The 15,294-nt window shown below is 38.5% G+C and overlaps 3 protein-coding genes across 3 annotated transcripts in view; 1 reads left to right on the forward strand and 2 right to left on the reverse strand.

Annotated features, from left to right (window-relative positions):
• Positions 1-406, forward strand: part of LOC128684879 (purine nucleoside phosphorylase) — a 97,311-nt gene extending 96,905 nt beyond the window's left edge. Inside the window, exon 8 of the mRNA XM_070100485.1 lies at positions 234-406. Coding sequence (XP_069956586.1) covers positions 234-302 — 69 coding nt within the window. The 3' untranslated portion in view covers positions 303-406. The remainder of the gene's footprint in view (positions 1-233) is intronic.
• Positions 1-15,294, reverse strand: part of mbt (serine/threonine-protein kinase PAK mbt) — a 558,896-nt gene that overhangs the window by 487,064 nt on the left and 56,538 nt on the right. The gene's annotated exons all lie outside the window — the stretch shown is intronic.
• LOC128684880 (glycine dehydrogenase (decarboxylating), mitochondrial) overlaps positions 1-15,294 on the reverse strand; it is a gene marked incomplete at its 5' end in the record, with an annotated part of 55,450 nt that overhangs the window by 15,287 nt on the left and 24,869 nt on the right. The window contains 7 exon segments of the mRNA XM_070100479.1: positions 2,270-2,387; positions 2,839-2,928; positions 3,133-3,280; positions 6,053-6,198; positions 7,971-8,087; positions 8,810-9,011; positions 13,981-14,165. Of these exon segments, the coding sequence (XP_069956580.1) occupies positions 2,270-2,387; positions 2,839-2,928; positions 3,133-3,280; positions 6,053-6,198; positions 7,971-8,087; positions 8,810-9,011; positions 13,981-14,165 (1,006 nt within the window).

Consider the following 15,294-nt stretch of genomic DNA (forward strand, 5'->3'; position numbering starts at 1 on the left):
AATTTTGAAATACAGTACTGTATCCTAATATATCAAAAGAGAAAATATGATCTATATTTACATTCTGATAAATGTTTCTTGTTGACAGAGAAGTGTGTGTGGAGAGGGTTGACATGTAGTGAGGTTTATCAAATCAGCAACAGGTACACATGTAAACACTGTAAAAATAAAAAACATTTCCTCACAAAACACACTAAACCAAACCATATAAAAATTTGCCACATCCTTAACAGGTACTGTATGTGCTAATGACAAATGCATTGAAGAAAGTAACAGCCAAGGAAAATGCAGGAGGATTGTAATTAAAGTGTAAGTGGTGACAGATGTTGCTTTTAAGGGCTATGATGACTTGAGCCATAGAAACCCTGCTTCCAACAGTACTGTAGGATGTATCTGGGAGACGTACATGTACCATCTGACCTACAACCGAGCCTGATTCCGGCCACCTGGACATAAGTCAAAATGGATGCAAGTCGAACTTTAGAAAATTACCGACATGCTGGGTAGGGCATAATGCCAAACCTCTGCTATATAAAGTACGTACACAGTATCATATGTTACTTTTTGCTAAATATTTTACTTCTAACCAAACACAGCATTTTTTTTCCATCTCAGCAATTGGGCCTTCACATTTCTTAGTGATAATTGTCGACTTCATAGGGGCTGAAGACTTCACTGTTTCTTTGATGCACTCTTTATCTTCAAGTATTGTTGACACAGTGGAATGGGAGAGCTGAAGATCACGAGAAATGCTGTTTACGTTTTTTCTATCCTCATACTGTTTAATTACATTCATCTTCTGGTCGAGAGTAAGAGCCTTTCTTGCCACAAGCTCCAGTGCAAGATTCCAACTTCTTCTTAGGGGCCATGGTGAAATTTACTGTCCAGGTACATATATACAGTACAGAACAGTTAATACAGTATGATGATGCTGATAGGGCAGGGTAACTCAAAGTGATGCTGCCGGAGTGATGTGAGAGCTCTCCAGTCAAATGTCGTATGGCGGTATGCATCAGCCTGCCCAGCTCTGCTGCCAGACGTACGGTCGTAAGTACGAGTTGTCGTATGTCGAGCAGGTCGTAAGTTGGATGTTAGGCGTATATACTATGGCTCTATATGGTATAAGCTATGGTGGCCCTAAATTTTTTCATGCTTGCACCTCCATAAATTCCTCTACACAACCACATTGCTAAACTTTTTAATGCTTATCAATATTCGATAGTTTTAACAACTACAGAAACAGCTAGTGTAATTATGACAATGTCTGATTCTGGGCTACCAACTGCCTGGGCTTCTGTTGAACTTTTTTGAGTATTCTTGATATTAACCCTTAAACTGTCCAAACGTAGATCTATGTTCACGTGCGGGAGTGCTCCAAACATAGATCTATGTTTCTTTTTACATGCTTTCAAATGGGGGCAATAAAGATCAAAGCGCTACACACGTGAACGTAACTTACGTTAAGAGTAAGGGACACCTGTACGATGATGAAGGGGAAACAATAGGCTAAAATGGTAGGGAAGGATGAAGCTTGAGATTCAGATTCATTTATTTCTTTGCAATAAATCAAGAAGTCAAGAAAAAAGAAGGGCAGATGCACCATGTGGACTGTCCTAGAAGAGCAGCTAAGGGGTGTGCAGGCTTGTTTGGTATATTGTATATTCTGTATATCTTCTTTCAACACACCGGCCGTATCCCACCAAGGCGGGGTGGCCCAGAAGGAAAAACGAAAGTTTCTCCTTTTACATTTAGTAATACAGTGGACCCCCGGTTTACGATCAGCTCCCAATGCGACCAATTATGTAAGTGCGTTTGTATGCGTATGTTTGGGGGTCTGAAATGGACTTATCTAATTCACAATATTCCTTATGGGAACAAATTCGGTCAGTACTGGCACCTCAACATATTTCTGGAATGAAATAATATCGTAAACCGGGGGTCCACTGTATATACAGGAGAAGGGGTTACTAGCCCCATTCTGTATATATCTACCTGAATATATATATTTTTGTAATATTAGTTTAAATAACCTGTGAAGAGGGCTGGATAAAGGATTTCAGAGACACTGAGGAGGATCAAATATGAAAGTAAGTATTACCCTAGACTGATAAGGCCTTAATGTAAAAGTTACCCCACACTAGAACATGTAGTGAGAACTACACTATCAAAGTAATAAGGGACAACAACATAACAGATACAAGTAATTATAACTAAAAAGATGCAAGAGCAATACCAATACAGAACAAACAAATCCAATTACATTATTTACCATAGTCCTGAAGACGTTTGGCTACATCTGTGGCCTCGATGCCTGCAGTCTTCTTAAATTCACGCATGTCTAGGATGAATTCATGAGCCACCAAGCCCTTATTGCCACGATACAATACCTAAAAGTAATAAATTAACTATTGAACAAATAATGAATTGCATCAGGGTATGAAGAAATGAACAGCACAGTTATCATGAGCTTCAACTGTAATAACTGATCTTTGTCTCAATTTTAGTATGCAAGATGAGCAAAAACCTTGATTAATTTTTTTCTGTGCACAATCTTTATTTACCTACCAAGTGTCAATGAACTATCAACACCTTCACTTATGATCCTCTTATCACCATCTACAATTTTTCTTTTACTATACTTTTAAGACAGTTCCTAAATGCCTAACTAATTATTGCCCTATATGTCATCAGCATTAAAAATAAGAATTCTTTGAATACACTGGACAAATAATCAAGCATTCACCACTCTTTTCACTAAATGAATCAATTGATTCAGAGGTTTGTGAAATACAATATAATTTTAATAAGCTTAGTCCCTCTTCAAGGAATTTCCTTTACCTTATAGTATTTTTCGAGACGTTTCGCCATGTAATTAGCATTTAATATGGCAACTTGGGTAGCTTCTCTTAATCCCTTAGGGCCCATCATCTGAAAAAAAATCTTTTGATGCTCAACACACTAAAATTCAGTATAACATTTTAATAGAACTGCAATTAGATCTCAACCAAGTTTCCCGTTTAAAGATTTCAATAACTTTTCCAAAACCAGTACATTAGTATACAAATCCTTTTCATTTTCAGAACTATTTTATAAGATAAAACAAAATTAATCTATATAAAACTTCCCTCTCACCTTAACATATGCCCAAGAGATGGGAAGGATTGCAGCAGAGCCATAAGGTGCAGCAGAAACCACACCAAAGCTACGAGCTCTCTTCTGCATCAGTGCCATAGGATCAACAATTGGATGGCTTGGCAGGTATGGCTCCAGATGGCGCTTACTAAATAGCAAAAGATGTGTGCTGGCATTAGTTAACTCATTTTAAAGCAATAATATACTAAAGTGCTCCTAAACAGCATTTAATTATACAGTATAGTACACTGCTACCTTTCATAGGGATTAGATTTCTGAAATAGGAGCTGTTTATGAAAATGTGATATTTGGAGTGAACAACTTTTAGGAAATTCTTGGTTACATTCTTGACATCTTGAAAAAGCCAAACAAATATTTTTTTTTTTTTTAATTTTTATTATTTCAGCTTAAATAATAAAAATTATTTTACAATGGTTTTGAGGGTACACACACATTTTTGGGCTCTTTAAAAATGATATAAAGCTCATTACATTATTAGAATTAATGTAGGATGATTTAACCTTGGATAACCCAATAATGTCAATGTGAATAATGAGGTGGAGATTAAGGGATCTTAATCTCCACCTCATTGCTGGGGTTCCTGGGTTGAGGTGGGTGGCTAGGGTTCATAGGCTGAGAAGGATGGCTGGGGTTTATGGGCTGAGGTTGATTTTATATTATGCAGCCAAATGCACACTTTAAAATGATTAAACCCTCTACAACTAAACTAACACTTGCAGGTTTTTCACCCTGCTCACACCTGTTTTATATGATAGGGCCTTCTCCCTTAAGATAGGGAAATTAAGTGGGGCACTGTTCTTTGTTTTCTGCTGTATCAACTCATTCAGCATATTTTCAGCTTTATTTAACTGTACAGATCTATTTCCCATTTTCTTTTAGCAGGTCACAGTCAGGGTTACTCCTTATACAAGTTCTTATATTCTGGTTATTGTCACAAACTGAACAAATTATTGATTCTCTTGCATCCAAGGCACACACTACCTACAACACATGTGCACCATCTTTGAGCCTCTCTATCACAGTTTCTTCACCTAAAGGAATACGTAGTTTCACACTTAAAATTTATTCTTGGCACCTTCACCAATATTAGGCTTCCTTTGGGATGCCATGATTAATATCCAGACATCAGATGGGGTGATGAGAAGAATGGAAATGGAATGAAAAACACAGGAGAGTAATGGTATAGTATACAACTGTGAGGCAACTAGTGATGTGAATGGAGGAAGGGGGAGTACACCAGAGTGATGCTAGGTCTAACATAAAACACAGGAGGCCAAAGGCATGTGGAGAAAATTCTGCTTGCACTACTGTGAAAGCTATATATTTACAGAGAAATATGGAAATAGGATGCACAATGTGAATTGCAATATGTTAGAAATCCAATACCTGAGAATGCAAAAAGTGGCAATCCACTGTATTTTAACCATATATAGATGACCAAGAGCATGCATAAATCTGAAGTGGAAGGTATTAGGAGTGGGAGAGGGGATAAAGGACACTGAGTTATAGGAGCAGGCCTGTGAGAACATGTTAGGTAAAAGTGAATGGAGACAAGTAGTTTCTAAGGGCTGTGCCGTTGGTGTGTGAGATAACATTGATGAATTGATTTAGGGAAACCAGTTATCCAGGCTTGAGTCCTGGAGATGAGAATGGCAGTGCCTACAGTCTGAAGGAGGCATGGGGATCTGCAGTTGGTGGGTAATCTATTGTGATATCCATACACTTCTGGCAAGATAGTGATAGAGTGAATGTAGACTAACAAGTTTCCATTGTTTGGGGTTACCCAACCTTGGTGAGAGAGGGCCACTGAGGTAAAAAAAAAAAAAAAAAAAAAAGTTAATTCAATATTTTTTTTTTTTAACAAGTCGGCCGTCTCCCACCGAGGCAGGGTGACCCAAAAAAGAAAGAAAATCCCCAAAACGAAAATACTTTCATCATCATTCAACACTTTCACCTCACTCACACAATCACTGTTTTAGCAGAGGTGCTCAGAACACAACAGCTTAGAAGCATATACCTATAAAGATACACAACATATCCCTCCAAACTGCTAATATCCCAAACCCCTCCTGTAGAATGCAGACACTGTACTTCCCATTTCCAGGACTCGAGTCCGGCTATATAAAAATAACCGGTTTCCCTGAATCCCTTCACTAAATATTACCCTGCTCATACTCCAACAGATCGTCAGGTCCAAATACCATTCGTCTCCATTCACTCCTATCTAACATGCTCACGCATGCTTGCTGGAAGTCCAAGCCCCTCGCCCACAAAACCTCCTGTACCCCCTCCCTCCAACCTTTTCGAGGACGACCCCTACCCCGCCTTCCTTCCCCTACAGATTTATATGCTCTCTATGTCATTCTACTTTGATGCATTCTCTCTAAATGACCAAACCACCTCAACAACCCCGTTCAGCACTCTGACTAATACTTTTATTAACTTCACACCTTCTCCTAATTTCCACAATCCGAATTTTCTGCATAATATTTACACCACACATTGCCCTTAGACAGGACATCTCCAATGCCTCCAACTGCCTCCTCGCTGCTGCATTCACAACCCAAGCTTCACACCGATATAAGAGTGTTGGTACTACTATACACTTTTATACATTCCCCTTCTTTGCCTCCTTAGATAACGTTTTGTTTCTCCACATATACCTCAACACACCACTCACCTTTTTTGCCTCATCAATTCTATGATTAACCTCATCCTTAATAAATCCATCCACCAACACGTCAACTCCCAAGTATCTGAAAACATTCACTTCTTCCAAACACATGAGAAGCCAACAGTGAGTAAATCTAATATCATACCAAAAAGAATACATAATGTTTTTTAGGAACATTTCTTGAAGAAACCTAAAACAAGTTAAGAATGTAATGGGATCTCTTACACTCCAATAGGGCCCATGCCTGGACCTCCACCACCATGAGGGATGCAGAAAGTCTTGTGCAAGTTCAGATGGGAGACGTCGGAACCAATGTCCCCAGGACGACACAAACCAACTTGAGCATTCATATTGGCACCATCTAGATATACCTGTTGAGACATATGCAGTCAACTCGCCCAATTACCATTTACATTTCTTTGAAAAATTAAATCCACAGAAAAAAATCCTAGAATATACAGCATTCAATACTCATTATCAGGGTGAATAAACATTTTCTTAACAGATGAATTAGTTATTAACCTTTAGTTCTCCTACACAATGAGCCATTCTGACTTCATTTTAAGAGCACTATTAGCCTATACCATAAATTCACGCACCTAACTTTTATTCATCAATACATATTCAACTTTTCTATTGTACAGAGTAATGCAGTTATCATAAGGTAGCTTATCACTGAGGCAGAGTGATCCAAAAGAGGAAATACTCATGCTGTCACTCATTTAAGCACTGTCTTGCCAGAAGTGTGCTGACATTGCAGTTCAGACGGCCCTCTGAACTGCAACAATCCAAACCCTCCATTAGAGTGAGGGCACTGTACTTCCCATTTCCAGGACTCATGTCTGGATAACCAGTTTTCCCTGAATTCTTTTAGAAATGTGACCCTGCTCTTACTCCAAATCATGTCATCATAAAAATTACTTGTCTCCACTTACTGCGATCAAACACCCTCGAAAAGCCTGCTGAATGCTCAAGCCATTAGCACTCAAAACCTTTACCCCCTCCGTCCAAACCTTCTTGAGATGACCCATATCCTTTTTTTCTTCCCTCGATTTTATGCCCTCCATCCTCTTTAAGTGCCCTGACCACATCAACAACCAATCAGCCCTCTGAACTATACTTTTGGTAGCTCCATATCTTCTCATCCCTATGCTCCAAATTTTCTGTATAATATATACACCTGACATTGCTACTCCCCTTAACACATCTCCACCTCCACCTCAGAAAAGCATAAAACCATTCTTTACACCTATACAACAATGTTGGTACTACAGTACATTCATAGACCCATCTGCTGACAAGTCCACTCCCAAGTCTCTGAACACATTTATTTCCTCCCTACTCTCACCCTCCAATCTGAAATCCAGTCTTTTATTGCCTAGATTTCTTGTTACTCTCATCACCTTGCCTTTTCCAATGTTCACTTTTGATTTCCTTCTTTTACATACCTTCCCAAATTCCTTCACCAACCCTTGCAGCTTCTCTTCAGAATCTCCCAAAAGAACAGTGTCATCAAGAAAGAGCAAAGGTAACAATTCCTGCTTTGTATCTAATTCATTATTTTTTAATCACACACTTCCTTCCCAACACCCTAATATTCACTTCTCTTACAAGACAGATAGAAATGGCTTTTGGGGCTTGACAAGTTGTTGGAGTGTGAGCAGGGTAATATTTTGTGAAGGGATTCAGGGAAACTGGTCAGCCGGACTGGAGTCCTGGAGGTAGGAAGTACAATGCCTGCATTTTAAAGGAGGGGTTTGGGATATTGACTGTTTGGAGTGACATCTGAACTGTTGTATATGGGCACCTCAGTAAAGACAGTGATTATGTGTGAATGATGGTGAAAGTGTTTCTTTTTTGGATCACCAAAAAGAAAAAAGGTCGATGATTCTCCATTGGTAAGTGGAAAAGCATTCTTCCTCCCTAAGCCATGCATGTTGTAAGAGGCAAGTAAAATGCCAGGACCAAGGGGCTAGTAACCTCTTCGCCTGTATGAATTACCAAATTTAAAAAGAAAAACTTTAATTTTTTCTTTTGGTCACCCTGCCTCAATGGGATAAGGCCGGTTTGTTGAAAGAAGAAAAAAAAAAGGTCAAAGATATAGTGTGATCCGTGTTAAATGATCAAGAGATGAAACACATACCTGACCACCAGCTTCATGAACCATTTCACACACATCCTTCACATTGTCCTCAAACACACCATTTGTAGATGGATAAGTGATCATCAGACAAGCTAAATTTTTCCGATGTTTCTCGAGCTGAAAACACAGAATTCGAATTTAATCTGGAGTTTTATTAATTTTGCAGCTTCAAGATAATATGGCAAAGGAACTGCACAGTTAAACTATTAATAATGGTAAAATTATAGATCTATAAAATACACAATTCTCAGTTTTTATTAATTTGATACCTTTTTTATTATGCATCCCATAGTCATCCTGTGGGTTATAGTCAAAAGATTAAAGGTATATGAGTTCAGGAAATGTTGTAGTCTTCTTATATTTATGGAAGGTGCTAAATTCGAAGAGGTCAAACAGCACTAGGTTATGGAAGATAATCAGGTTTGATATAAGGAAGGAGGTAATGGAAGACAAGTTTGATCCAAGGAAGAAGAGGAAAATTCCAATTCTTTGGAGCAAGAGACCCCTCACCAACATCAAGCAGGAAACAGTTATAATAGGAGTATGTGGTTAAGATATATGATAACACTGTATAACCAGTGATAGTAGAGTACTGTAACATCCAGAGTGACATCCACCCACCTACCTGGTGTCAATTTTGCTTTCTTATGCCAACAAAATTCTGTTAAATTTTTATCAGAAAGACAATGGACTTCTGATGCTAATGACAAAGACACAAAAACAGCAATTCTTCTCAAGATGCAGTGTCACTATGAATAAATATTAAAAAGTCATATCATTGTTCATCTCAAGACCTTATAAACCAATACATGAACCAAACTAATACATAGATTGCAAACCTTAGTACAAAGATGGCTATAATCAATTGATCCTTCCTTATTCACATTGACCGCCTCAACCTTCATTCCTGCCATCTGGGCAGAGGCAGGATTAGTGCCGTGGGCAGAAGTGGGAATCAGACAAACATTTCGGTGACCTTCTCCTCTAGCATCTAGGTATGACATGATGGCTCGAAGTCCAGCATACTCTCCTTGTGCACCACTGCATGAAATTCAAATTTACCAGCAATTTTAGAGAAGCCTATGTATTACTGTATGTTAAATATTATGCATCACTGTAAAAAGAATAGATTAATGGTTGGATCCAAATTGTGTACTTCTGCCCATAGTGAAGAAAATAGACAGCTTACAGAACGTGCTTTTGTTGTAACAAGGTTTCAATGTGTCAAACTTCATTGTGACAGCACATTATCCCAATGAAAGCTTTTTCTGCAACCTGTCTTGTCTTCAAAAGTAAAGGCAATAAATGATGCAACAAAATACTAGTTTGGGAGATAATAATCTTGGAAATTATGAAGACATGTAAGATTATGGTAAGATATGGTAGTAGGTTGGTAGACAGCAACCACCCAGGGAGGTACTACCGTCCTGCCAAGTGAGTGTAAAACAAAAGCCTGTAATTGTTTTACATGATGGTAGGATTGCTGGTGTCTTTTGTCTGTCTCATAAATATGCAAAATTACATGTAAGTCTTGTTACTTCTACTTACACTTAGGTCACACTACACATACATGTACAAGCATATATATACACACCCCTCTAGGTTTTCTTCTATTTTCTTTCTAATTCTTGTTCTTGTTGATTTCCTCTTATCTCCATGGGGAAGTGGAACAGAATTCTTCCTCTGTAAGCCATGCGTGTCGTAAGAGGCGACTAAAATGCCGGGAGCAAGGGGCTAGTAACCCCTTCTCCTGTATATATTACTAAATTTAAAAGGAGAAACTTTAGTTTTTTCTTTTGGGCCACCCCACCTCAGTGGGATAAGGCTGGTACGTTGAAAGAAGAAGAATGTAAGATTATGGTAAGATATGGTAGTAGGTTGGTAGACAGCAACCACCCAGGGAGGTACTACCATCCTGCCAAGTGAGTGTAAAACAAAAGCCTGTAATTGTTTTACATTATGGTAGGATTGCTGGTGTCCATTTTTCTGTCTCATAAATATGCAAGGTTTCAGGTACGTCTTGCTACTTCTACTTACACTTAGGTCACACTACGCATACATGTACAGGCATATATATATACACACATCCCTCTGGGTTTTCTTCTATTTTCTTTCTAGTTCTTATTCTTGTTTATTTCCTCTTATCTCCATGGGGAAGTGGAATAGAATTCTTCCTCCGTAAGCCATGCGTGTTGTAAGAGGCGACTAAAATGCCGGGAGCAAGGGGCTAGTAACCTCTTCTCCTGTATATATTACTAAATGTAAAAGGAGAAACTTTCGTTTTTCCTTTTGGGCCACCCCGCCTCGGTGGGATACGGCCGATGTGTTGAAAGAAGAAGTTCTTGGTCTTATTACTTTTCCTTTTATATCCATGGGAAGTGGAATAAGAATCTTTCCTCCGTAAGCCATGCGTGTTGTAAAAGTCAACTAAAATGCCGGGAACAATGGGCTAGTAACCCCTTTTCCTGTAAAGATTACGAAAAAGAAAAAGAAGAAGAAAATTGTCAAAGTGGGAAGTCTGAATGTGCATGGATGTTGTGCAAATGATAAGAAAGAGATGATTGTAGATGTTATGAATGAGAAGAAGCTGGATGTCCTGGCTTTAAGTGAAACAAAGCTGAAGGGGGTGGGAGAGTTTTAATGGAGAGGAATAAATGGGATTAGGTCAGGGGTTTCAAATAGAGTTAGAGCTAAAGAAGGAGTAGCAATAATGTTGAAGGATAAGCTATGGCAGGAAAAGAGGGACTATAAATGTATTAATTCAAGGATTATGTGGAGTAAAATAAAGATTGGATGTGAAAAGTGGGTTATAGTAAGCATGTATGCACCTGGAGAAGTGAGAAGTGTAGAGGAGAGAGAGAGATTTTGGGAAATGTTGAGTGAATGTGTGGGGAGTTTTGAATCAAGTGTGAGAGTAATGGTGGTTGGGGATTTCAATGCTAAAGTGGGTAAAAATGTTATGGAGGGAGTAGTAGGTAAATTTGGGGTGCCAGGGGTAAATGTAAATGGGGAGCCTTTAATTGAGCTATGTGTAGAAAGAGATTTGATAATAAGTAATACATATTTTATGAAAAAGAGGATAAATTAATATACAAGGTATGATGTAGCACGTAATTAAAGTAGTTTGTTTGATTATGTATTGGTGGATAAAAGGTTGATGGGTAGGCTCCAGGATGTACATGTTTATAGAGGGGCAACTGATATATCGGATCATTATTTAGTTGTAGCTACAGTTAGAGTAAGAGGTAGATGGGAAAAGAGGAAGGTGGCAACAACAAGTAAGAGGGAGATGAAAGTGTATAAACTAAGGGAGGAGGAAGTTCGGGTCAGATATAAGCGACTATTGGCAGAAAGGTGGGCTAGTGCAAAGATGAGTAGTAGGGGGGTTGAAGAGGGTTGGAATAGTTTTAAAAATGCAGTATTAGAATGTGGGGCAGAAGTTTGTAGTTATAGGAGGGTGGGGGCAGGAGGAAAGAGGAGTGATTGGTGGAATGATGAAGTAAAGGGTGTAATAAAAGAGAAAAAGGTAGCTTATGAGAGGTTTTTACAAAGCAGAAGTGTTATACGAAGAGCAGAGTATATGGAGAGTAAAAGAAAGGTGAAGAGAGTGGTGAGAGAGTGCAAAAGGAGAGCAGATGATAGAGTGGGAGAGGCACTGTCAAGAAATTTTAATGAAAATAAGAAAAATTTTTGGAGTGAGTTAAACAAGTTAAGAAAGCCTAGGGAAAATATGGATTTGTCAGTAAAAAACAGAGTAGGGGAGTTAGTAGATGGGGAGAGGGAGGTATTAGGTAGATGGCGAGAATATTTTGACTAACTTTTAAATGTTGAGGAAGAAAGGGAATCGGTAATTTCATGCACTGGCCAGGGAGGTATACCATCTTTTAGGAGTGAAGAAGAGCAGAATGTAAGTGTGGAGGAGGTACGTGAGGCATTACATAGAATGAAAGGGGGTAAAGCAGCTGGAACTGATGGGATCATGAGAGAAATGTTAAAAGCAGGGGGGGATATAGTGTTGGAGTGGTTGGTACTTTTGTTTAATAAATGTATGAAAGAGGGGAAGGTACCTAGGGATTGGCAGAGAGCATGTATAGTCCCTTTATATAAAGGGAAAGGGGACAAAAGAGATTGTAAAAATTATAGAGGAATAAGTTTACTGAGTATACCAGGAAAAGTGTACGGTAGGGTTATAATTGAAAGAATTAAGAGGTAAGACAGAATGTAGGATTGCAGATGAGCAAGGAGGGTTCAGAGTGGGTAGGGGATGTGTAGATCAAGTGTTTACATTGAAGCATATATGTGAACAGTATTTAGATAAAGGTAGGGAAGTTTTTATTGCATTTATGGATTTAGAAAAGGCATAGGATAAGAGTGGATAGAGGAGCAATGTGGCAGATGTTACAAGTATATGGAATAGGTGGTAAGTTACTAAATGCTGTAAAGAGTTTTTATGAGGATAGTGAGGCTCAGGTTAGGGTGTGTAGAAGAGAGGGAGACTACTTCCCGGTAAAAGTAGGTCTTAGACAGGGATGTGTAATGTCACCATGGTTGTTTAATATATTTATAGATGGGGTTGTAAAAGAAGTAAATGCTAGGGTGTTTGGGAGAGGGGTGGGATTAAATTATGGGGAATCAAATTCAAAATGGGAATTGACACAGTTACTTTTTGCTGATGATACTGTGCTTATGGGAGATTCTAAAGAAAAACTGCAAATGTTAGTGGATGAGTTTGGGAATGTGTGTAAAGGTAGAAAGTTGAAAGTGAACATAGAAAAGAGTAAGGTGATGAGGGTATCAAATGATTTAGATAAAGAAAAATTGGATATCAAATTGGGGAGGAGTATGGAAGCAGTGAATGTTTTCAGATACTTGGGAGTTGACGTGTCGGCGGATGGATTATGAAGGATGAGGTTAATCACAGAACTGATGAGGGAAATAAGGTGAGTGGTGCGTTGAGGTATATGTGGAGTCAAAAAACGTTATCTATGGAGGCAAAGAAGGGAAAGTATGAAAGTATAGTAGTACCAACACTCTTATATGGATGTGAAGCTTGGGTGGTAAATGCAGCAGTGAGGAGACGGTTGGAGGCAGTGGAGATGTCCTGTCTAAGGGCAATGTGTGGTGTAAATATTATGCAGAAAATTTGGAGTGTGGAAATTAGGAAAAGGTGTGGAGTTAATAAAAGTATTAGTCAGAGGGCAGAAGAGGGGTTGTTGAGGTGGTTTGGTCATTTAGAGAGAGTGGATCAAAGTAGAATGACATGGAAAGCATATAAATCTATAGGGGAAGGAAGGCGGGGTAGGGGTCATCCTCGAAAGGGTTGGAGAGAGGGGGTAAAGGAGGTTTTGTGGGCGAGGGGCTTGGACTTCCAGCAAGCGTGCATGAGCGTGTTAGATAGGAGTGAATGGAGACGAATGGTACTTGGGACCTGACGATCTGTTGGAGTGTGAGCAGGGTAATAATTAGTGAAGGGATTCAGGGAAACCGGTTATTTTCATATAGTCGGACTTGAGTCCTGGAAATGGGAAGTACAATGCCTGCACTTTAAAGGAGGGGTTTGGGATATTGGCAGTTTGGAGGGATATGTTGTGTATCTTTAATACGTATATGATTCTAAACTGTTGTATTCTGAGCACCTCTGCAAAAACAGCGATAATGTGTGAGTGTGGTGAAAGTGTTGAATGATGATGAAAGTATTTTCTTTTTGGGGATTTTCTTTCTTTTTTGGGTCACCCTGCCTCGGTGGGAGACGGCCGACTTGTTGAAAAAAAAAAAAATGTAAGATTATATAAGAAAATTAACCCACAAGGATAAAAACAAGAAGTTAAAGATATAAACTGAAGAAGTTCAAAAATAATGATAAAAGGTTCTCCTTGAACAGTGGTAAAATAGTGAAATTGGTTATAAGATGTAGCACTAGAAATTTGCATAAAATATATTTAAAAAATTAAATATTACAGGACACCACAAGTTTGACTCTGCTCTTGTAACCAGTTGGATAAGTACACACCTGTTAGGCTGGAATGAAATCTTGTCATAGCCAGTAATTTCACACAAATCATGCTCTAGCTCTTCAAACATGAGGCGATAGCCAAGGGCTTGTTCTGGCGGTGCAAATGGATGGATCTCCGTGAAGTGTGGGAAACTGCATGGCATCATCTCTGTGGTGCTGTTTAATTTCATTGTGCAAGAACCCTACCAGAAAACAGTTTCAATTAATGTTCATTGTCATTTATAATGTAAGATCAATCATAGTCCTGTAAGCATTTTAAACAATGCACAAGCAAGATAAACCAAATTATAATATTACAATGGGCAAAATTAAAATACAGCAAGATTAAGAACAGTATAAAATATATTAAGTGAAATTTCTCGTTCAAATTAATAGTGAATAAAGCCCTTCTGTTTGAGAGGAAATGCCAGTCGAGTAAATTAAAATCCTCCTTAATTAGAGCAGGCTAACATGGAAGGACTTATATAACAGACATTATATCCATGTCGGGGATAAGATACAATGGTTCTCATTGGCAAACATGTTCCTGAGATCAACTACATTCATATCCTATTACATAACTGGAGATAAGTTTCTGCAGGTTTTTCAAATATATTCTGATTAGCCGGACTTGAGTCCTGGAGGTGGCAAAGGCAGTGCCTGCACACTGAAGGATGCTGTGGAGATGTGTCAGTTAGGAGGGTCATCTGCACACTTCTGGCAAGATTGCAATCGAGTGAAAGATGGTGACTTTACTTTTGTTTGATCATCTTGCCTTGGTGAGAGACAACTACTAATTAAGGTAAAAAAAAAAAATCTGATCGACAATCAATTTTTATGGAAATACGATCATGTATACATCAATGGAGAGTACACAACGAATGAATAACATAGCAAAATCCAAAATCTGAAGAAAAATTAAAGACTCATTAACAGTTGTCACCATTATTACTGATGTATGGTGATCTTCCTCTCAAACTTATCACCATTATCAAACTTATCCCTTGAATAGTAGTTGTCACTGAATTTCAGTATTACAATGGAACACCTAAATCTCAGACTCCCTTGTTCTCTTACAACTTGAATACTGTTTGGTGCTCACAGCTTTTTCAAGTCTGGAGAGATAGCAGAGCTGGAAAATGTGTAAGTCATATAATACTGCCTTGAGAATCAATAAAACAACTAAACTTTCACCAATACCTCAAAGTATTAAGATTGTTCTCTCTACAATAGAGAAGATAATATGGTACAGTACATAGTTTAAGTAAAAATTACTAGAGGGCATGGTTCCTAACCTACACACTGCTATAACATCTCGGTGAAGTGTAAGAT

This window comes from Cherax quadricarinatus, chromosome 5 (assembly GCF_038502225.1).
Source record: "Cherax quadricarinatus isolate ZL_2023a chromosome 5, ASM3850222v1, whole genome shotgun sequence".
In the NCBI taxonomy this organism is placed as follows: Eukaryota; Metazoa; Arthropoda; class Malacostraca; order Decapoda; family Parastacidae; genus Cherax; species Cherax quadricarinatus.